Here is a 22,122-nt window from a genome sequence, read left to right on the forward strand (position 1 = left end):
GATTAATAGTCTTGTAAATGTTTCTCTGATGTTAAAATTTGATCCTTATTGTTTAAACGAATGTAGATTGAATATTTCAGATCTGACCATACAATTCCTCTCCCCTTTATTTGAGCCTTTATGCCATCCTCCCATATTTTGTTGTCTGACCTCCAAATACATTATCCAGACGGAGGTGCAGTAGTTCATCTTGGGCTTGCATATGGGGTCAGGAGTTGAACTTCACAATTCTCAATGCCTCTAAGTTTGTCTGCTCCTTACAGGTTATAGTTATTAACTGTAGGATGTTTCCAAGCTCCCCTGAGGCAATGTGCAGCTGAAGTTTAACATTGGAAGCAGCAGCTCCTTGCTTGTGGCTAAAAATAAATTGCTGGAGGAACTCAGTAGATTCAAGCATCATTTGTGGAAGGGAAGCAATGGTTGGATTGGGCGCTTACTGCCTTTGGTGCTCTTTATGAAAAAGGTTTAGGTAGGGTGGAATTTGTTAGGTGTGCCAGGAAGGATTCCTGACACAGTATGTAGACAGTCCCACTAGAGGAGTGGTATACTGTATCTGGTACTAGCAACGAACCTGGTCAGGTGACAGATCTCCTGGATGGCTGAGATAGTGACCAAAAAACCTTGACATTAATGAGAGCCTTGGATAGGAATAAAAGAAGATAATATGCAAAAATAATTGTGGGAAGGTGAACTATGATGCTATTGGGCAGGGACTTGGGAGAGGATTTACGCAGAGAAATGTGGAAGTTGTTCAGGGAGCCTTGGTTTGTCCCATTGAGGCAAGAAAATGATCGGGTGAATGATTGACATGAAATGTGAAACATCTAATCAGAAGAAAGAAAGAAGTACATCTTTTAACAGTTTAAAAAGTAGGGATCAGACAGGACTCTTGAATTACAAGGTGGCTAGAAAGGAGCTTAAGAATGAACTTAAGATTTAGAAGGGGACAGGGCAAGACCTCAGCGAATAGTATTAAGGAGAACAACAGATATGTGAAGGACAGTTGGATGACTGAGGTGATGGTAGGACTGATCAAGGATAAAAGAGAAATTGTCCTGGTGTTGGAGGAGGTGGGAGATCCTTTAAAGAATACTTCAGAATTCACAAATCAGAGGGACCTTACCAAATGTGAGGTCAGTGTAAAACAGGCTAATATGCTGGAACATGTCAATGTTAAGAAAAAGGATGCACTGGAACTTTTGGGGGAAAAAAACATTAGGACAGATAAGTCCCAGTTAGTTCTGAGCAGGATATTCTCCATGTTACTATGGGAAATAGGGCAATAGACCACTGCATCTTTGGCCACAGAAGTAGTGTTCGAGGATTGGAGGGTAGGAAATGCTGTTCCTTTGTTCAAGAAAGGTAATAGGAATAACCCTGGAAATTATAGACAGGTGAGTCTTACATCAGCGATAGACAAACTATTGGAGAGAATTCCTAGAGACAGGATTTGCAACAATTTGGAGAAGCAAAGTCTGATTAGGGATTGTCAACATTGCTTTGTGAGCAGGCGGTCAAGCCTCATGAGCCTGATTTGAGAAAATGACGAGACATGTTGATGAAGGCAGAGCAGTTGATGTATATAGATTGTTAAAAAAAAAGTGTTTGACATATTAGGCTCATTAAGAAAGTCAGGAGGCATGAAATCCAAGAAAACCTGGCTGCTTGAATTCAGAATTGGCTTTCTAACAGATGGCAGTGTTGTACTAGATGGATGTATTCTGCCTGGAGGTCAGTGACTGCTGGTATTCAACACAATTCTGTTCTGGGATTCCTGCTCTTTGTGATTTTGATGCATGACAAATGAGGAAATGGAATAGTGGGTTAGTCAGTCAACAGATGGCACAAAGGTTGGTGGTGTTGTGGATAGTATAGAAGGTTGTTGAAAGTTACAAAGGAACATTGATAGGATGTGGACCTGAGCTAAGAATGGCCATTTTAAGTTCAATCAGGAGAAGTGTGAAGTGATTCAGTTTGGAGGGCCAAAATTAAAGGCAGAATACAGTGTTGATCACAGATTTGGAGGAATAGAGGTATCTTAGGGTTCAATGTCCATAGACCCCCTCAAAGTTACAGTGCAAGTTGATAATGCTGTTAAGAAGACATATAGAATGTTGGTCTTCAGTAGCTGGTGGATTGCGTTGAAGAGCCACAAGGTAATATTGCAGCTCTATAAAACTTTGATTATAGGAATGATGTAGAAGTTTTAGAGAGGTTGCAGTTTATATTTACCAGGAAGCTAAATGGATGAGGAAAGGTTGAGCAAGCTAGGGTTTTCCTTTTTGGAGAGAAGGAGGATGAAAGATGATCTGATGGAGGTATACAAAATGGTAACTACTACTACGTCGACTCAGGCCTAGGGGGCCGGTGTGGGGCACAATGACGGACTCTCCGCTCCTCCGTGTGTTCAGTTCATCCACATCAGCTGTGTCGCTTTTTCTAGGAGCATGTTGACCATAGTCTTGGGAGGGTGCCCAGGGTTCATCCTCCCATGTGATGACTAGGCTGGCAGATGGCTCAGGGCGGTGTAGACTGTGCCCCACTAGTTGCAGTCTTCTCGCCTCGATTTTAGTAGTGAGCATCGGTAGGTCATCATAGAACTCGACGTTCGTCATGTGCTGTTGCCCACTTACGTCAAGAGCCATCTGGAGTATTCGTGTATAGCAACCATCTAGTGACTTTCTCATGGTCTTGGTAAGCATCCACGCCTCGCATGAGACTGGCTGCATCATTGCCTGGTATGGGAACTGTACCTCCCTTAATCGCAGGACTCTGCAGAGAGTGGTGTGGACAGCCCAGCGCATCTGTAGTTGCCATGATCCAGGACATTTACAAGGACAGGTGTGTAAAAAGGGCCCGCAGGATCATTGGGGACCCAAGTCAACCTAACCACAATCTATTCCAGTTGCTACCATCTGGGAAACATTATCACAGCATAAAAGCCAGGTACAACAGGTCCCGGGACAGCTTCTTCCACCAGGCCATCAGACTGATTAGCTTACACTGGCTGTTCTATTTATTATAAATTACTATAATTGCACATGGCATATTTCGATGGAGACCAAACAAAGATTTTTACGTACGTGATGTAAGGATGTAAGAAATAAAAAATCAAATTCATTCACTCTCTCTCTCTCTCTCACGCACCACTATCCATCACATTCACCCTTTTCCCAACCTTCCATCTGCCCATTATCCCCCTTTTATTTAGTTCCACGTAACACCTTTCTTAATTATTAGAGTCCAGCATTGTGCTTTTACCTCTAGATCATCATCTAGCCACTGTCCCACCTCCATCTGATTCCTTCCTCCTTTTCCCCAGTCTGTTTCCATCCATCTGCCCCGCCACTTACTCGCTGTCCTCCTACCTGAATACATCTGTCAAATCCGAGACTTCACCTACTACTTTTCTTCCTCAAAGCTCTCGATCTCGATTCAGGATATCAATCCTGAGACGTTGATAATCTCTTTCGCTCCATAGATGCTGCCTGACCGGCTGAATTTTTCCAGCATTTAATTATTTTTGCTACAGCATCTGGAGACCGTTGCGTTTCCTCTGCAGCAACTGCTGGACAGGTTAATAACACTTAAAAATACATCGCTAGCCGCATAGACAGACACAGGAGGCGTGAGAGCAACTATTTGTGCAGCGCCTTCGATAGCTCAGCTGGTAGAGCGGAGGACTGTAGGAGCTCGGCTGTAATCCTTAGGTCGCTGGTTCGATTCCGGCTCGAAGGACGTACGTTTTAGTTTCTGACTGTCTTTCCTTTTTAGTTTCTGACTGTCTTTCCTTTTTAGATAGACATTGATCCCAAAGGAAATTACAAGTGCACAGATACAGTATACAAATATTAGAAGAGAATAAAGAAGTAAGAGAAGTAAAAAATGATTTACAAGTCAAAGATTACAAGATTTCCAAGTTCACATTGATAAAATTACTGTAGTGTTATACAGTAATGGGTGCACATACCAGTCAGTGCCCAGTATTGCAGTGTCCGAGATAGCAGGGTGTGGTAAACAGAGGTTAATAACAGCGTAACAGGAGGGGGTTATCACTTCCCCGGCTTAGTTTGATTCATTATAGAGCCTAATGGTAAGAATGACCTCATATAGCGCTCTTTGGAGCAGCGCTGCCGTCTTACACTTTTACTGAAAGTGCTCCTCTTTCTCACGTTTCCAAGGTGGCATGCAGAGGGTAAGAAAAATTGTTCAGAATGTCAGGAATTTCAAGAGGGTCCTTTGTCCTACGACAGTATCCAGTATGACTCCTACAACCTAGCCAGGCAACACGAGTGAATCTGCAGATGCTGGAAATAAATAAAAAAACACAAAATGCTGGCAGAACTCAGCAGGCCAGACAGCATCTATGGGAAGAGGTAATAACGTCGTTTCGGGCCGAAACCCTTCAAAGCATTTTGTGTTTTTCAGTCTTTCTAGCCAGTTTTTGAGCCTGTTGGCATCACCCGTGCAGCTGCCATTGCCCCAGCAGACGGTTTAGACAATAGACGCAGGAGTAGACCATTTGGCCCTTCTAGCCAGCACTGCCATTCACTGTGATCATGGCTAATCATACACAATCAGTACCCGTTCCTGCCCTCTCCCTATATCCCTTGACCCCGCTATCTATAAGAGCTCTACCTAACTCTCTCTTGAATGCATCCAGAGACTTGGCCTCCACTGCCTTCTGGGGTACAGCATTCCACGTATCCACCACTCTCTGGGTGAAAAAGTTTTTCCGCATCTCTGTTCTAAATGGCCTACCCTTTATTCTTAAACTGTGACCTCTAGTTCTGGACTCACCCATCAGCAGGAACATGCTTCCTGCCTGCAGCGTGTCCAATCCCTTAATAATCTTATATGTTTCAATCAGATCCCCTCTTATCCTTCTAAATTCCAGTGTATACAAGCCCAATCGTTCCAATCTTTCAACCTATGACAGTCCCGCCATTCCAGGAATTAACCTTGTGAACCTACACTGCACTCCCTCAATAGCAAGAAAGTCCTTCCTCAAATTTGGAGACCAAAATTGCACACAATAATCCAGGTGCGGTCTCACCAGGGCCCTGTACAGCTGCAGAAGGACCTCTTTACTCCTATTCTCAATTCCTCTTGTTATAAAGGCCAGCATGCCATTAGCTTTCTTTACTGCCTGCTGTACCTGCATGCTTACTTTCATTGACTGATGTACAAGATCACCTTGGTCTTGTTGTACTTCCCCTTTTCCTAACTTGACTCCATTTAGATAGTAATCTGCCTTCCTGTTCTTGCCACCAAAGTGGATAACCTCACATTTATCCACATTAAACTGCATCTGCCATACATTTGCCCACTCACTCAACCTGTCCAAGTCACCCAGCATTCTCATAACATCCTCCTGACATTTCACACTGCCACCCAGCTTTGTGTCATCAGCAAATTTGCTAATGTTACTTTTAATCCCTTCATCTAAATCATTAATGTATATTGTAAATAGCTGCGGTCCCAGCACCGAACCTTGCGGTACCCCACTGGTCACAGCCTGCCATTCCGAAAGGGACCCGTTAATCGCTACTCTTTGTTTCCTGTCAGCCAGCCAATTTTCAATCCATGTCAGTACTCTGCCCCCAATACCATGTGCCCTAATTTTGCCCACTAATCTCCTATGTGGGACTTTATCAAAGGCTTTCTGGAAGTCCAGGTACATTACATCCACTGGCTCTCCCTTGTCCATTTTCATAGTTACATCCTCAAAAAACTCCAGAAGATTAGGGAAGCATGATTTTCCCTTCATAAATCCATGCTGACTCGGACTGATCCTTCTGCTATCCAAACGTGTCGTAATTTCCTCTTTTATAATTGACTCCAGCATCTTTCCCACCACTGACGTCAGGCTAACCGGTCTCTTACTATCTTTCCTTTCGGTTAGTCCTGACGAAGGGTCTCGGTCCGAAACGTCGACAGCGCTTCTCCCTTTAGATGCTGCCTGGCCTGCTGTGTTTTACCAGCATTTTGTGTGTGTTCCGGTCTATAATTCCCTGTTTTCTCTCTCTTTAGGTAAACACTCTGTGAATAAATTATCGTGCGAGGCTTATGTTGGGGGAAAATGGTTGCAGGAAATCGGGTGATGATGAGAAGATCTTTTTGGACAATATCAGAAAATACTTTTGTGAAATATCTATTATTTATACTTCTTCAGAGTCCTTCCTGAAGGTTACATCGAAGTGGGGGATTAGCTCAAATGGTAGAGCGCTCGCTTAGCATGCGAGAGGTAGCGGGATCGATGCCCGCATCCTCCAAGTTTTCTGTTTGCATGTTTTCCCAGTTGGGCGAGAAATTGCACGTAGTATGTTATACATATTTTAAAAGTGAAAATTAAATCTTAATATGTAAATAGCCATGTAATTGGGCTCAGGTCTACCTTGGCACTGCCGGGCTCACTCGAGAGCACAAACCGAAGTGAAAGACTGCCGTCCTGACGAAGGGTCTTGGTCCGAAACGTTGACTGTACTTCTTCCCATTGATGCTGCCTGGCCTGCTGTGTTCCACCAGCATTTTGTGTGTGTTGTGTGACATACTGAATTAGAAAAGAAATTGGGGGTAGCCTCTAAATAATTCTTTGTTTTGTTTTAACACAACAGTCCTCGGGTTTCAGCGTGGTTATTTGCGATTCGGCCCATTTTTGCACTATCTGATATACTGGCTTGTTAGTTTTCCCTGAAACTTATTCACTCCACATTGTGCCTACGACTCGTTGGGGCAGTAACTTTGAGGTGGGGGAGAAACGCTGGAATCTGTCTGGATACCAGTAAAACGCCAGCAACCGAGCGCGCATGCGTTCTAGAAATGGGTCAAGCGCAGCGCTTTGTTGTTAACCCAATCACCGTCTGCTGTGCTGCTGTGCCAATAACGTCCACTGCGCGCTGGCCAATAACGGTGTTCGTTGCTGCTGTCAAGCGGGGGGAGGACGAGTTGGCATCGGTTTGTTTGGGGAAATAGACAAAGAGCCGGAGTCGCCGTTAGCGACTGAGGCAGTGAGCAAGACGGAGCCCGACAGACCGGCCGGCGGAGACCGCAATATCGGTGGGCAGCGGGCAGCCAGGGTCACGGGCGAAGGCGGCAGCCGAAGACCGAACCAGGAGCGGGTCAGCTCCCGGGACAACAGCTCGAGGAGCCGCAGGCAGCGGGAAGTCGAGGAGCGGAGGCGGCGTGACCGTGACGCCGTGACCCAGAGCCGGAGAGAGCAATTGATCGGCGGCTCGGTAGGAGGGGGTGGCGAGCGACTGCAGTTCGAGGGGCCGGTTTCAGAGAACCAGCCAGAGGAAGAGGTCGCTGGCACGTCTGAGGACGGCGCCGAGAACCCGGGGAATGGAAGCCGCAGTGCTGGGCTCCAGCTGAGCCCCGCTGCGGGACGGCGGCGTGGCCGCTGAGTTCAGGTGAGCGAGGACAGGGAGCTGCTGGCAGCAGCCGACGTGTGACAAGACGAGTTGCTGCCTGTGTGAACTGCTATTAGCAGTGGGCTGAACGATTAGCTTGTAACATCAGTGGCGTCAACTGCTGCCAGACTGGTAAAAAAGTAATGTTAGTGAGCGGGTCGGTATGGATGCGACTGGTAGTGGCATTTACAGTGGGATTGTAGTGGCATTTGTGGGACAACTGACATTCGATACTGATAATTGCTCTGTTATTGTCTGTATTACCAATACCTGTAATTTCTGTTAAACAATGAATGAGTTATTGCACCTGTGGCTGAGTAGAGCTGTCTTCAATGATGTAATGGTCAAATGACGATCTGTTATGCATTTTATGGTACAACAGAACCTGATATCGCTAAAAACGGTAGGAAATGCATTTTTTTTCTAAACATGAGTGACTCGGAGATGCTGGATATCTTGAACAATATGCAAAATGCTCACAGAATTTAGTTAGTTAAACAGCATTTATGGAGGGGAATAAATAGTCAAAGTTTCTGGCCGTACCTTTCATTAGGACTGGAAGAAAGAAGCCAGAATAAGGAGCTGGGGGGAAGGAAGGAGTACAAGCTGGCAGGTGATAGGTAAGAACAGGTGATGTGGAAGGGGATGATGTGAGAAGCTGGGAGGTGATAGGTGGAAGAACAAAAGGGCTGAAGAAGAGGAAGACAGTGGAGGAAAGAAGTGAAGGGTAGTAGAGAAGATGAAAGATGAGTGGATAACCAGAATAAGGAATGGAAAAAGAAAGGAGGAGGGAGGGGCAGAAATTAACATGTTGGAGAAATCAGAGTTCATATTGTCAACTTGCAGGCTACCCAGACAGAATATAAGGTGTTGCTACACCAACCTCCGTTTGGCTTCATGGTGGCAGTAGAGGAGACCATTGATAGAGGTGTCGGAATGGGAATGGGAGGTTGAACTGAAGTGGGTAGCCACCGGGAGGTCATGCCTTTGGTGGCTGACAGAGTGAAGGTGCTCAGTGAAGTAGTCCCCCAATCTGCATCAGATCTCACCGATGTAGCAGTGACTGCATTGGTTTCTAATGGCCCTGACAAACTATGTAGGAAGGACTATTTGGGGCTCTGAATGCTGGTGGAGGAGGTTAAGGATACGTGTAGCAGTTATTATGCTTGGAGGCGTAAGTTTTAGGAGGGAGAACAGTGGGGAAGGATGAATGGACAAGGGAGTCACATAGAGCATGATCCATATAGAAACCTGGGAGGAGGATGGGGGTGGAAGTAAGATGTGTTTAGTGTTAAGATCCTGTTGGATATGGCAGAAGTTACAGGGAACGATGCGCTGGATGAAGAGGCTCAGTGGGTTGGTAGGTTAAAGACAAGGGAAACCCTATGCCTCGTGATGGTGGGAGGATGGAGTGAGGGTAAATGTGTGGGAAATGGGAGGAGATTTGGGTGAGGACATCGATGATTGTGGTGGAAGGGAACCCTGTTCTTAGGAAAAAAGGCATTTTGTGTTTTAGGGTAAAAAAGCATAATCCTGATCACAGATACAACAGAGATGGAGCAATTAAGAGGAGAGAATAACATTTTTTTCCAAGTGACAGGGTGATAGGGATTCCTTCTTCTTCAGCCCTTTACTTCTTCCACCCTCACTCCCTTCCCACCTTAATCTGATTTCTGTCCTCTTCCTTACCAGTCTTGATGAAGGGTCTCAGTTTCATAGATGCCGCATTCCTTACTGAATTCCTCCAGCATTTGTGTGTTTTGCTTAATATTTTTTCTGGTATTTGGTTTAATCTGCTCTTAATGAGTTGATTAATTAAAGACATCCATCTCTTGTTGAGACTAAGTTTTGGTGCAATCAATCTTGCTGGCTGATTGCTAGTGGTTCTGAAAGAAAGCGTTAGCTACCACACATGTATTTTTCAGTATTCAAGAAGTAGCCTTGGGATACACCTGTTCTTGCAACAGAGTAACATCAGACCACCATTCTCTGATGAAGAGATGTTGGAGGATAAGATAAGACAAATGGGGAACTCTGTTTCAGACATAGAAGAGTTCAATGATCAAACACAAAATGTCGGAGGAGCTCAGTGGGTCAGGCAGCGTCTTTGGAGGGAAGTGTTTTGGGACTAGATGAAGGGTTACGACCTGAAATGTCAATTGTCCAATTCCTTCCATAGATGCTGCCTGACCCACTGAATTTCTTCAGCACTTTTCTGTTGCTACAGATTCCAGCATCTGGAGTCCTTGTGTCATCAGGATTTCAACACAGCATAAAACCTAGAAGAGCACAACATGTAGGAATGGAATTAAAATACAAATCTCAAAAATGAAGAGGACGTGATAAAAGTACTAAAAAGTAAAAGGAAAGGAAATCTGAACATGTTTTAAGTAATATCAGATAGTCGCAAGATCGAAGAGATGAGAATAAATGGGGGATAAAAATGTAGCCATTGTGTGGCTAACATACTTTTGTTTCCAAAAAAGGAGGACATCAAAGTTGTTGTTAAAGCAAGATGAGTGAGATATTGGATGCAAACAGCATATCAATGGAAGAAGTATAAAGGGGTTTAAAAAGTGATAAACTGCCAGCTAGGCCTGGGTGACAGACCAAAAGCTATTAAATATGTGTTAGCAAAAATTAGGGAGGATCTGGTCATCATATTTTAATCTTAAGTTGACAGAAATGGTGCCATGATAAAAAGAACTATTCTTGTTTTGCAAAAGGAGGAATGGAAAAATCTTGTAAATATACATCATTCAGTTTGGTGGGCAAGTTATTGAAATTGATTTTTTGAGTAGGAGTGAAAATCTTTATAGATATGAAATTGAGTGGTTTTAGAAATATAGAAAATCTACAGCACAATACAGGCCTTCCGGCCCACAAAGCTGTACCGAACATGTCCTTATCTTAGAAATTACCTAGGGTTACACATAGCCCTCTGTTCTTCTGTGCTCCATGTACCTGTCCAGGAGTCTCTTAAAAGACCCTATCGCTTCTGCCTCCACGACCCTCGCTGGCAGCCCATTCCATGCACTCACCACACTCTACATTTAAAAAAAACCTAACCCTGACATCTCTGTATCTACTTCCAAGCACCTTAAAACTGTCCCCTCTGGTGCTAGCCATTTCAGCCCTGGGAAAAAGCCTCTGACTAACCACACGATCAATGCCTCTCATCTTCTTGTATACCTCCATCAGGTCACCTCTCATCCTCCTTTGCTCCAAGGAGAAAAGGCCGAGTTCACTCAACCTATTCTCATGAGGCATGCTCCCCAATCCAGGCAACATCCTTGTAAATCTCCTCTGCACCCTTTCAATTGTTTCCACATCCTTCCTGTAGTGAGGCGACCAGAACTGAGCACACTACTCTAAGTAGGGTCTGACCAGGGTCCTATATAGCTGCAACATTACCTCTCAGCTCCTAAACTCAATCCCACTATTGATGAAGGCCAATGCACCGTATGCTTTCTTAACCACAGAGTCAACCTGCAGAGCAACTTCGAGTGTCCTGTGGACTCGGACCCTAAGATCCCTCTGATCTTCCACATTGCCCAAGAGTCTTACCATTAATACTATATTCTGTCATCATATTTGCCCTACCAAAATGAACCACCTCACACTTATCTGGGTTGAACTCCTTCTGTAATTTCTCAGCCCAGTTTTGCATCCAACTAATGTCCCGCTGTAACCTCTGACAGCCCTCCACACTATCTACAACACCTCCAACCTTTGTGTCATCAGCAAATTTACTAACCCATCCCTCCACTTCCTCATCCAGGTCATTTATAAAAAATCTCAAAGAGTAGGGTGTCCCAGAGCAGATCCCTGAAGCACACCACTGGTGACCCACCTCCATGCAGAATATGACCTGTCTACAACCACTCTTTGCCTATGGGCAAGCCAGTTCTGGATCCACAAAGCAATGTCTGCTTGTATCCCATGCCTCCTTACTTTCTCAATAAGCCTTGCAAGGAGTACCTTATCAAATGCCTTGCTGAAATCCATGTACACTACATCTACTGCTCTGTCTTCATCAATGTGTTTAGTTACATCCTCGAAAAATTCAATCAGGCTCGTAAGGTACGACCTGCCTTTGACAAAGTCATGCTGACTGTTCCTAATCATATGCCTCACCAAATGTTCAGAAATCCTGCTTCTCAGAATCTTCTCCATTAACTTACCAACCACTGAAGTAAGAGCCACTGCTTTATAATTTCCTGGGCTATCTCTACTCCCTTTCTTGAATAATGGAACAGCAGCCGCAACCCTCCAATCCTCGTGAACCTCTCCTGTCCCCATTGATGATGCAAAGATCATTGCCAGCAGCTCAGTAGTCTCCTCCCTTGCTTCCCACTGTAGACTGGGGTATATCTCTTCTGATCCTGGTGACTTATCCAACTTTATGCTTTCCAAAAGCTCCAGTACATCCTCCTCCTTAATATCTACATGTTCAAGCTTTTCAGTCTGTTGTAAGTCATCCCTGCAATTGGCTTTGATAGATTAAATAGGAAATCCTATTTTCCACAACAAAGTGTTCAAAAGCAGGGATATAGAATCAAGGCAGTTGGTCTAAGCATTAAAGGCTTGATGGGGAGGGGGGAATAGTCACAGAAAAGGTGCTGCGAATTTATAATTTCTTAATGATAATTTCATCAAAAATTACCCTATGTCTCTCTTTTGGATTGTCTCCAATGCTATTCCTTCCTTAAATGAGAGCAAGAAAGCTCTGCATGGTACTCTAAATGTGATCTTAACAGTATTTTGTTACAATTGTAAACATCAACATTTCTTGACATGAAGACTAATTTGCCTTTTCATTTTCAAACCACTTAGTGCACCTGTTCTTACAATTTTGAGTGCACTTAATTTTCTCATCTGTGATTTTTATCTGTTTATCTTATAGTCTGCTTAACACTAAAGTACACAATCTCATGTAGCTCCACTTTAAACATTGCCTTCCAAGTTTTTACCCATTCAGTCAGCCTATCTATGGTACATCTTTTTAAGAACTGGTCCTGGGAACAGTCCACCAGTTACATCAAGCATGAAAAATATATTCTGGTTTTGTCTTCTACGCTACAACTAATCTTCAGACTGTTCGCCAATATTAGGAACTCTTACACATGTCTTTTATGTGGCATAAGACATAGGAGCAGATTTAGGCCATTTGGCCCATTGAATCTGCTCTGCCATTTCAGTGTGGCTGATCCATTTTCCCTCTCAGCCCCAATCTGCTGCCTTCTCTCCCCCTGTACCCCTTCATGCCCTGACCAATCAAGGATCTATCAACCTTTGCCTTAAGTATACATAAAGACTTGGCTTCCATAGCTGCCTGTGGCAACGAGATCACCCCTCATTTTTCTGAATTCCAGAGCCATCAAATGCTCTTCATATGATGAGCTGTTGAAACCTCATCAGTGTTTTATAAAGTCTCAACTTTACATCCTTGCTATTGTATTCTAGTCTTCTTGAAATGAATGCTAACATTTCATTTGCTTTCCTCACTATAGACTCAACCTACAAATTACCCTTGAGGGAATCTTGCACAAGCACTCCCAAGTCCCTTTGCACCTTGATTTTTGTATTTTCTCTTCATTTAGAAAATAGTCAGCTCTTTCATTTCTTCTACCAGAGTGCATGATCATACACTTCCTGACACTGTATTCCATCTGCCTTTTCTTTGCCATTCTCCTAATCTATCTAAGTCCTTCTATAGCCTTTCTACTTACTCAAAACTATCTGCCTCTTCACCTATCTTTGCAAACTTTGCAATAAAGCCATCAATTCTATCATTCAAAGCATTGACATATAACGTAAAAAGGATTGATGTCAACACAGACCCCTATGGAACACCATTAATCTCTGGCAGCCATCCAGAAAAGGCTCCCTCTTTGCCTCCTACCAGTCAGCCATTGCTTTATCTGAGGTAGAATATTTGCTTTAATACCATGGGCTTGTAGCTTGTTAAACCGCCTCGTGTGACACTTTGCCAATTCTCCCGTGATCTTGAAGTTCTTGAGGCTGTAGTGCTTTACATAGCTGGCCAGCCATCCCTTACTAGCCTTAAACTCCTTGCTGTCGCTCACAACACAAGTGGCAAATGAACGAGACGCGAGGTGAACAATGCACAAACAGCGAGTGCTGGAGAGAGACTGAGGATCTGTGAAATGGCGGGAGGCTACAGCAGGGTATGCCTACATATCACTTCATTCACGTGGATTCAGTGTAGTGCTTGGCACGTGCAGCAAATTCAAGGTTTGCTTTTTGGAACTTCCTGGAATATTTTGTTTGAATATTTTCAATCAGCAGTTGGTTGAATCTGCAGATGTGGAACCTGCGGATATGGAGGGCCGACTGTACTCAACATTGACTAATTCTCTTTTGTCTATCCTGCTTGTTATTTCTTCAAAGAATTTGGACAGATTTGTCAGGCAAGATTTTCCCTTGAGGAAACCATACTGACTATGGCCTATTTTATCATGTTCCTCCAAGTACCCTGAAACCACATCCTTAACAATTGACTCTAACATCTTATCAAACAATGAGGTCAGACTAACTGGCCTGTAATTTCCTTTCTTCTACCTCTCCCTTTTTGAAGAGTGAGGGCTATATGCAATATTGAATTTTTCTGGAACCATACCAGTATCTAGTAATTCTTGAAAGATCATTACTATTGCCTCCAGAATCTCTTCAGCCACCTCTTTCAGAATCTTGGGGTGTATGCTATCTGGTCCAGGTCACTTGGCCACCTCCAGGCCTTTCAGTTTTCCAAACTCCTTTTCCCTTAGTAATGATAACTTCACACTCATGACCCTGACACCTAGGACTTCGACCATTCAGCTAATGTGTTCCACAGTGAAGACTGAAGCAAAATACTTGTTGTTTGTCCGCCATTTTCTTGTCCCCCATTCTCCAGCATCATTTCCCAGTGATCCAATATCCACTCTCACCTCTTTTACACTTTATGCATCCGAAGAAACTTTTGGTATCCTCTTATTAGCTTACTTTTGTATTTCATCTGTACCTTCTTAATGACATTTTTAGTTGCCTTCTGTTGGTATTTGAAAACTTCCCACTGATTTTTGTTCTATGCTCTATGTTTGGCTTTTATTTTGGCTTTGACTTTTCTTGTTAGCCACAGTTGTGTCATCATTCCTTGAGAATACTACGTCTTTGGGATGCAAACATCCTGTGCCTTCTGAATTGCTTCCAGAAATTGCAGCCATTGGTGCTCTGCTGTCGTCCCTGCCATTGTTCTTTTCCTATCAATTCTCGCCAGCTTCTCTTTCATACCTCTGTAATTCCCTTTACTCGACTGTAATACTGATAGATCTGACTTTAGATTCTCATGTTGTCAAATAAAGTGTACCTACCTACATGTTCCCTTCCATCACCGCTGCTTGTCAGATCCTTGAAGAGCTTCAGCTAATTTGTCAAGCATGATTTATCTTCCTTAAAATCCTATGTTTTGTGTACTTCAGACTTCTCCAAACATGCCCTTTAGTATGTCTAATCTGAGCACTGCTATGACATTTTTGTGACGAGTAATGATTTATCTGGATTTGGACTGGAGGAGTTTGCTGACTGGCTTGTTTGAGTTCTGTACTCAGGAAAATGTATGCAGTTCCACAAGATTGACAGGTGATGAACCCGAGAAGCAGGTTGTGTCCCAAGACAAATCAGCCTCGTATTCACTTGGACCATCTCTGGCTGACTCCCTCCCCTTTCTTGATCTCTCTGTCTCCACAGATGGAGACAGTCAACTGACATCTTTTATAAACCTACTGATTCCCATTGTCACCTCGACTATACAATGAATTTTCTCTGCTTCTGCGTAAATATGGCCTAAAATATGATCAGATCTTCACATGTCCAAAAACTAGATAAAGAGAACCCAATTAATAAAAAACACAAAAAAACATTATGTTCATTTATTTAGAAAAATGATCCAATATTACATGTATTTGTTGGAAAAAGTATTTGAACCTTTGCTTTCAGTAACTGATGTGATCCCCTTGTCCAACAATAACTTCAACCAAGCTTTTCCGGTAACTGTTGATCAGTCCTGCACATTGGCTTGGAGGAATTTTAGGTGATTCCTCCTTACAAAACTGCTTCAGCTTGCTTCAGGTCCTTGCACAACATTTCTATAGGATTAAAGTCAGGACTTTGACTCAACCATTCCAAAACACAAATTTTCTGCTTTTTAAACCATTCTGTTGTTAATTTACTCTCGTCTTTTGGTCATTGTCTTATTGCGTTATTCAACTTCTATTAAGCTTCAGGTGATAGACTGCTACTTTGACATTCTCCTGTAAAATGTTTTGATACAATTTTGAATTAATTTTTCCCCTCAATGATTGCAAGCTGCCTAGGCCCTGGGGCAACAAAACAATCCCAAGCCATGATGTTTCTTCCATCATGCTTCACAGTTGGAATGAGGTTTTGGTGTGCAGTGCCCTTTTTCTTCCAAACATAGCAATGTGCATTTCTGCCAAAAAGTCTTTTGTCTCATCTGTCCACAGAACATTCTCCAAGAAGTTTTATAGAACATCCAGGTGGTCTTTTGCAAACTTGAGACGTGCAGCAATGTTTTTTGGAGAGCAGTGATTTTTTTCCCCCCATGGTGACTTCCCATGAACACCATTCTTCTTCAATACTTTTCTTATAGTGGATACATAAACAGAGACCTCAGCAAGTTCTGGAAATTTCTGCAGGTCTTTTGCTGTTACCCTTGGATTCTTTTTTACCTGTTTCAGCATTACATGTTGTGCCCTAGGTGTGATCTTTGCAGGATGCCCACTCATAGGGACAGTAGCAACAATACTGAATTTCCTCCATTTGTAGACAGTTTCTCTTACTGTGGACTGATGAACACTCAGGTCTTTAGAAATGCTCTTGTAGCCTTTTCCAGCTTCATGCATCTCTACAATTCTTCTTCTAAGGTACTCTGAGAGTTAATTTGATCGAGGCATGGTGCAGATAAACAGGTCTTTCTTGAGAAGAGCAGGCTCTGTCAGTAACCTGACTTTGTGCGTCTTTTTTATAGGGCAGGGCACCTCTCCAACCCACACCTCCTGTCTCATCTCAGTGATTGGAACACTTGACTCCAAATAGCTTTTGTAGAAGAGGTTCACATACTTTTCCAACAATTCCATGTCATATTGGATCATATTTCTCATAAATGAACAAGTATAATGTTTTTGTGTTATTTATTTAATTGGGTTCTTGTTATCTAGTTTTTGGACTTATGTGACGATCTGATCCCATTTTAGGTCATATTCATGCAGAAATAGAGAAAATTCTACAGGGTTCACAAACTTTCTAGCACCATTGTACCTCTTTCTACCTTATCTCCTGCAAAATGCGATTCCGTTTTCTCAGCTTCTTTACCTCTGCTGCATCTCTGCAGCTTTTCATTCCAGGACATCAGCAATGTCCTCCTGCTATTGTAGAAGTTACCCTCCATCTACTATTATGCAGTCCTCACCTGCATCTCCTCCATATCCCGTACATTTGTGCTCACCCCATCTTCCCACTATTCGCATCAACTTCTGCCATCTACAAAGGGTCCCTACCACTAAACATGTTTACCTCTCCCGCAATCCTTCTGTTTTCTGCAGAGATCACTGCCTTTGCAATTTTCTTGTTCAATCATCACTAATCTCCCTCCAGGTGCTTATCCCTGCAAGTGCTACACCTACCTTTACACCTCCTCTTCTCACCTCCAGTCAGGGCCCCAAACAGTCCTTTAAGGTGAGGCATCACTTCACCTGCAAATCTGCTGGGGTTGTGTATTGTTTCCAGTGCTCTTAGTGTGGCTTCCCCTACATTGGTGAGACTTTTTGTAAATTGGGGGACTACTTTGTCGAGCACCTTCGCACCATCCACCACAAGCAGGACTTCCCTGCATCCAAACATTTTATCTATTCCCCATTCTGACCTTTTACTACTTTTCACCTGCCTATTACTTCCCCCCCGGGTCCCCTCCTCCTCCCTTCCTCCTATTGTCCACTCTCCTGTTTGATCAGATTCTTTCTTCTCTAGCCCTTGACCTTTTCAACCCATTTGGCTTTACCTATCACCTTCCAGCTAACCTCTTCCCCTCACCCCAGCTTTTAATTCAGCCATCTCCCCCCTTCCCTCTCAGTCCTGAAGAAGGGTCTCAGCCTGAAACGTTCAGTGTTAACTCATTTCCACAGATGGTGCCTACCTGCTGAGTTCCTCCAGCATTTTGAGTGTATTGCTTTGAATTCTGCTTCTGCAGATTTTCTCATGTTTATATTTTTGCACGTTCCTACAGTTGAGAGAGGTGAATTTGGTTGATGTAGTCTGCTCACTTTGGGTTAGATGGTACAGTGCAAGATGAGCACAATAGAGTAGATCTGGAGTCACGTTGAAGTACGGTCTGGTAATAAGTGGTTATACAGGACTGAGATTTGGTGAAATGTCATGCTACAAGATGTTAATTTTTCAGGGTTGTGAATGCTTGCTATATAAATATTCAAAATGTGATTGGTAGATTTGCAGACACCAGTCAAGTTGAAGGAGATGGGGATTTTACAGAGGTTGTCTTGTAATCTGTTGAATGGGCATATAGATCTGAAGGGCTAAAAAGTGTGCTCCACTCACTTGTTATAGTTGGAAGATGTCACGGTAATTCTTTACTCATTTTCAAGCATCATGAAGATGTGAATATTGATGTTTTTGGAACTGTTTACATTTCTATGAATTTCCAAACTGTTTTCAAACAAGTGTCTCATAAATATATCAACAAGCCAGAAGCTCCAGGTTTCAAAGGCGGGTGAAAAATTAACAGAGGAGAAAAACTAAGAGAGTAGATTTACATTCTGGAAAGCTGGAGACGAGCTCTCCAGTCTGCCCATCTGAGCACTGCTGTGACATTTTCCTTGATGGATAATGTAATGCCACCTCTCTCCCCTTAATACCTGCTTCCATCATGTCTAAAACAACAGAGCTCTTGACCATTGAGCTGTCAGTCCTGCCCCCCCCCCACCCCTGCAACCAATCCAATGGCCATGTTCATGGCCACGTCCATGTTCTAAGGTCATCTGCCTACATTCATCACCCCTTGCATTGAAATAAACACAATTCAGAACTTTAATCCCACCAAGATTAAGCTTTTGGTTTCAGTCTTTGCATGTAGGCTTAACTTGTACTTTTCCCACAGCCACTCCACTAGCTGATCTGGCGTTCTGGTCCCCATTTCCTTGCAACTCTAGCTTAAAAACCACCTGAGCAGCAGTAGCAAACTTCCCTCCAGGTTCTTTGTCCTTAACATCAGGAAAGAAGCTACAGGGGCCTCAAGACACACATCATCAGATTCAGATGCAGTTATCACCCTTCAGCCGTTAGGCTCATGAACCAGAGGGGATTACTCAACTCACATCACTGAACTGTTCGCCCAACCTATGGACTCACTTTCAAGGACTCGTCATCTCATGTTCTTGATATTTGTTGCTTATTTAATAATTATTTTTCTTTCTCTTTGTATTTGCACAGTTTGTCTTTTGCCTCCTGGTTGGTTGTTTTGTTGGATGCATTCTTCCATTGATTCTGTTTTGTTTTCTGTACTTACTGTGAATGCCTACAAGAAAATGAATCTCAGGGTTGTATATCTTGACATATGTGCTTTGATAATGTACTTTGAACACATAGAAGTCCTGCATGATAGTAGACTGTAGCCAATGTCCTATTCTATTACCATGATAGTTCGCTGTAGATTTTGTATATTGTGTACACTAGCCTCTGTTCTGGAATAGCTAAATTATGGCTGTACCTGTTGATGGATACATTTTAATCTCAATGGAAGATTTGCTTTATGATGGACAAACATTTGTTCATTTGCACTCTCGTATCCTCCTTCAAAAATATCTGTATTTGAATGGTCAAATAATGATCTAGATAGCTAAGGAAGTATAGCTTTGTTCTATTGATTTCAAATAGAATAATGAATTTTGAATGAGTTGGAGGAAATAGAATCTCACATATGAAATTGGTACAGTCTACACCTGCTTGAAATATTGAGTTCTGGAATATGGAACAACTTAAACTTGCATGTAATTGATCCATTTGTAAAAACATAACTGACAAGCCATCTAATGAGAAAGCAAGACAATTAAGGAATTGAAGTATAATAAAACTGCCATTCAGAAGACCACTTTTGGGAGTGCTGTTAAAGAAGGCGTTAAACAGTTCCTATTTCAAACTGCTCTGAAAACTTCCAAAATCCATGTCTCTCTGACTTTAGCATCATATTAATCTCACTCAAAACTTAAAGCATGTCTAGGGTCCTAAATCTTTACATCGATTTCCTAAAATATCTGCACCTGTCCCTTATTTTAAAATGCTCCTTATAGCTTCCTGTTTAACCAAGATTTTATTCACCTGCCTTAAAAATCTTCTTTTGGTTAAATTTTCTTTGATAATACTTTTGTGAGATGAGGTATACTTTACTGGAGCAAATGTACTTTTTAATTGAAGATGTTATGTTTGAGGTACTCAGATGTAGAAAGGAAAGATGGTTTTTTTTTACACTGACATTTTTGTGAACATTTGAAAAGCAACTTTGGGTATTGTGTTATTTTGACTGTTTTGCTTTTAAACAATTAGAAGGCATTAGTAAACTAGGATATTACTGCATATTTCATGTTGGATAATAGATTGAGGTGTTAACGGGAATATTGTATATGTCTTGCATTTATAATTGTCAGAGAAAGGTTTGATAACTAATTTTCTGACAGTAGTTTGAGGGTCCATTTGCGATGGAGAAGTGGCACATTCAAGAAAATATCATGGCTGAGGTGATCTGTATTGCTTAATTACAATGTGCTGAGTGTTTTATTAAATTGCACAGCTTTATTGTGCCATCATTGCCCCATCATTGAAATGTTCCCACAACCCATGACTTGCTTTCAAGGACTCTTCATCTCATGTTCTCAATATTTATTGCTTATTTATTTATTATTATTATTTTTTTGTTTGTATTTGCACAGTTTGTTTACTTTTGCACACTGGTTGTACACCCAAGTTGGTGAGGTCTTTATTGATTCTATTGTAGTCATTATTGCAGAGATTTATTGAGTATGCCCACAAGAAAATGGATCTCAGGGTTGTATATGGTGACATATATGTGCTTTGATAATAAATTTACTTAAAACTTCAGTTTAAAAAAAATTGTCTTTGCCCTTGAATGGAAGAACCTACAAAAGACAACATGTAGTGGATACAGCCCAGTCCATCATCGGTAAAGCCCTCCTCACCATTGAGCACATTTGTATGAAGTGCATTCACAGGAAAGCTGCATCTACCATCAAGGATCTCCACAACCATATCCATGCTCTCTTCTCGCTGCTGCCATCAGGAAGGTACAGGAGCCTCAAGACCCACATCAACAAGCTTAGAAACAATTATTACCCTTCAGCCATCAGGCTCTTGAACTGGAGGGGATAAATTCATCCACCCCATTACTGAACTGTTCCCAAAACCTTTGGACTCAATTTCAAAGATGCTTCATGTCACGTTCTCGATATCTATCTATCTATCTATCTGTCTGTCTGTCTATCTATCTCAACTATGTCTTTTTCCTTTTGTATTTGCACAGTTTGTTGTCTTTTGCATATTGGTTGGGGGTAGTCTTTCATTAATTCTATTGTTTCTATTTAATGTGAATGTCTGCAAGAAAATGAATCTCAGGGTGACATACATGTACTTTGATAATAAATTTACTTTGAACTTTGTTTTGATCACTCTCTGCCGGGTTTCTTCTTGCTTTTCTTCCCACTACCATAGTGACAGTATTCAGGACTATTGCTGAGAAACTGTCAAAGTTCCCTTAAATTATGATTCTGAATTATATAAATCCTTCTAGGACAGAAGTTGTACATTAGTAGATTGTACATTAATGATCCATTAGTATGCATGGATTTGGCAAGTATGGAACTTCACTTGGAAGCATTGCTTAAGAGGATCTAAACCAATCTGCTGGAAAAGCTCGCTGGGTTAAGCAGTCTTTGTAGCAGGAAAGGAGCTGTCAGTGTTTCAAATGGAAACCTTGCAAAATCGGATCTGCAAATACAAATGAAAATTTCTGGTTTCATTTTGATTTTGAAAAATCTAGATGCTTAATTTTATAGAGTTGTTTCCGTTTACTTTTGTTTTAATATAACTTGATCCAATTAGTAATAGTTTATTTTTTCATCTAGATCTTCAAGGCACAGCTCTCCACTTAGCAGGACAGAAAAGCATGTCATATGTATTGACACACTCTCTCTTGCCACAAAAATGGAAATTCGTTGTGGTGGCTTGCTTTTCAGTTCTATGTTTGATTCTGGAAATATCGCTCAAGTTGAAAAGGTGGAGCGTTCTGAAGGAGCAGAAGATTCAGCTCCCGGCAATAATGGAACCTCTGGGAATCTTGGGAATACCTTATCCACTCCAGATTGTGAATTTAATGTGTGGACCAAACCAGATTGTGCAGGGACCGAGTTTGAAAATAGTAATAGGTAATTCTGCATGTTTTTTCTGCCACCAGATTAAAGTTTTATTTTAATCTCAAGATTTCGAAATGTTTCAATGTATGATAGATTTCAGTTAATTGGGACACATCGGGACCAGTACTTTTTGGCTTAATTAATCGGCTGCCCCAAATAGCCTAATTTTCATGGAAATTGTTAAAAAGATGTAA

At 42.1% G+C, this 22,122-nt stretch overlaps 1 protein-coding gene and 2 non-coding genes across 11 annotated transcripts in view; all 3 read left to right on the forward strand.

The window, feature by feature from the left end:
• Positions 1 to 3,652: 3,652 nt before the first annotated feature.
• On the forward strand, positions 3,653 to 3,738 carry trnay-gua (transfer RNA tyrosine (anticodon GUA)). Its single transcript is given in 2 exon segments — positions 3,653 to 3,689; positions 3,703 to 3,738. It is a non-coding gene; the product is annotated as a tRNA-Tyr (tRNA).
• A 2,464-nt stretch (positions 3,739 to 6,202) lies between these two features.
• trnaa-agc (transfer RNA alanine (anticodon AGC)) lies at positions 6,203 to 6,275 on the forward strand. Its single transcript has one exon. It is a non-coding gene; the product is annotated as a tRNA-Ala (tRNA).
• Positions 6,276 to 6,932: 657 nt separating this feature from the next.
• Positions 6,933 to 22,122, forward strand: part of agbl5 (AGBL carboxypeptidase 5) — a 129,099-nt gene continuing 113,909 nt past the window's right edge. For all 9 annotated transcript variants that reach the window (XM_059981740.1, XM_059981743.1, XM_059981745.1 and 6 more), the window contains exons 1-2: positions 6,933 to 7,412; positions 21,641 to 21,940. In XM_059981740.1, the coding sequence (XP_059837723.1) occupies positions 21,720 to 21,940 (221 nt within the window). In that variant the 5' untranslated portion in view covers positions 6,933 to 7,412; positions 21,641 to 21,719. The remainder of the gene's footprint in view (positions 7,413 to 21,640; positions 21,941 to 22,122) is intronic.

This window comes from Hypanus sabinus, chromosome 10, assembly GCF_030144855.1.
Source record: "Hypanus sabinus isolate sHypSab1 chromosome 10, sHypSab1.hap1, whole genome shotgun sequence".
NCBI classification, from domain to species: Eukaryota; Metazoa; Chordata; class Chondrichthyes; order Myliobatiformes; family Dasyatidae; genus Hypanus; species Hypanus sabinus.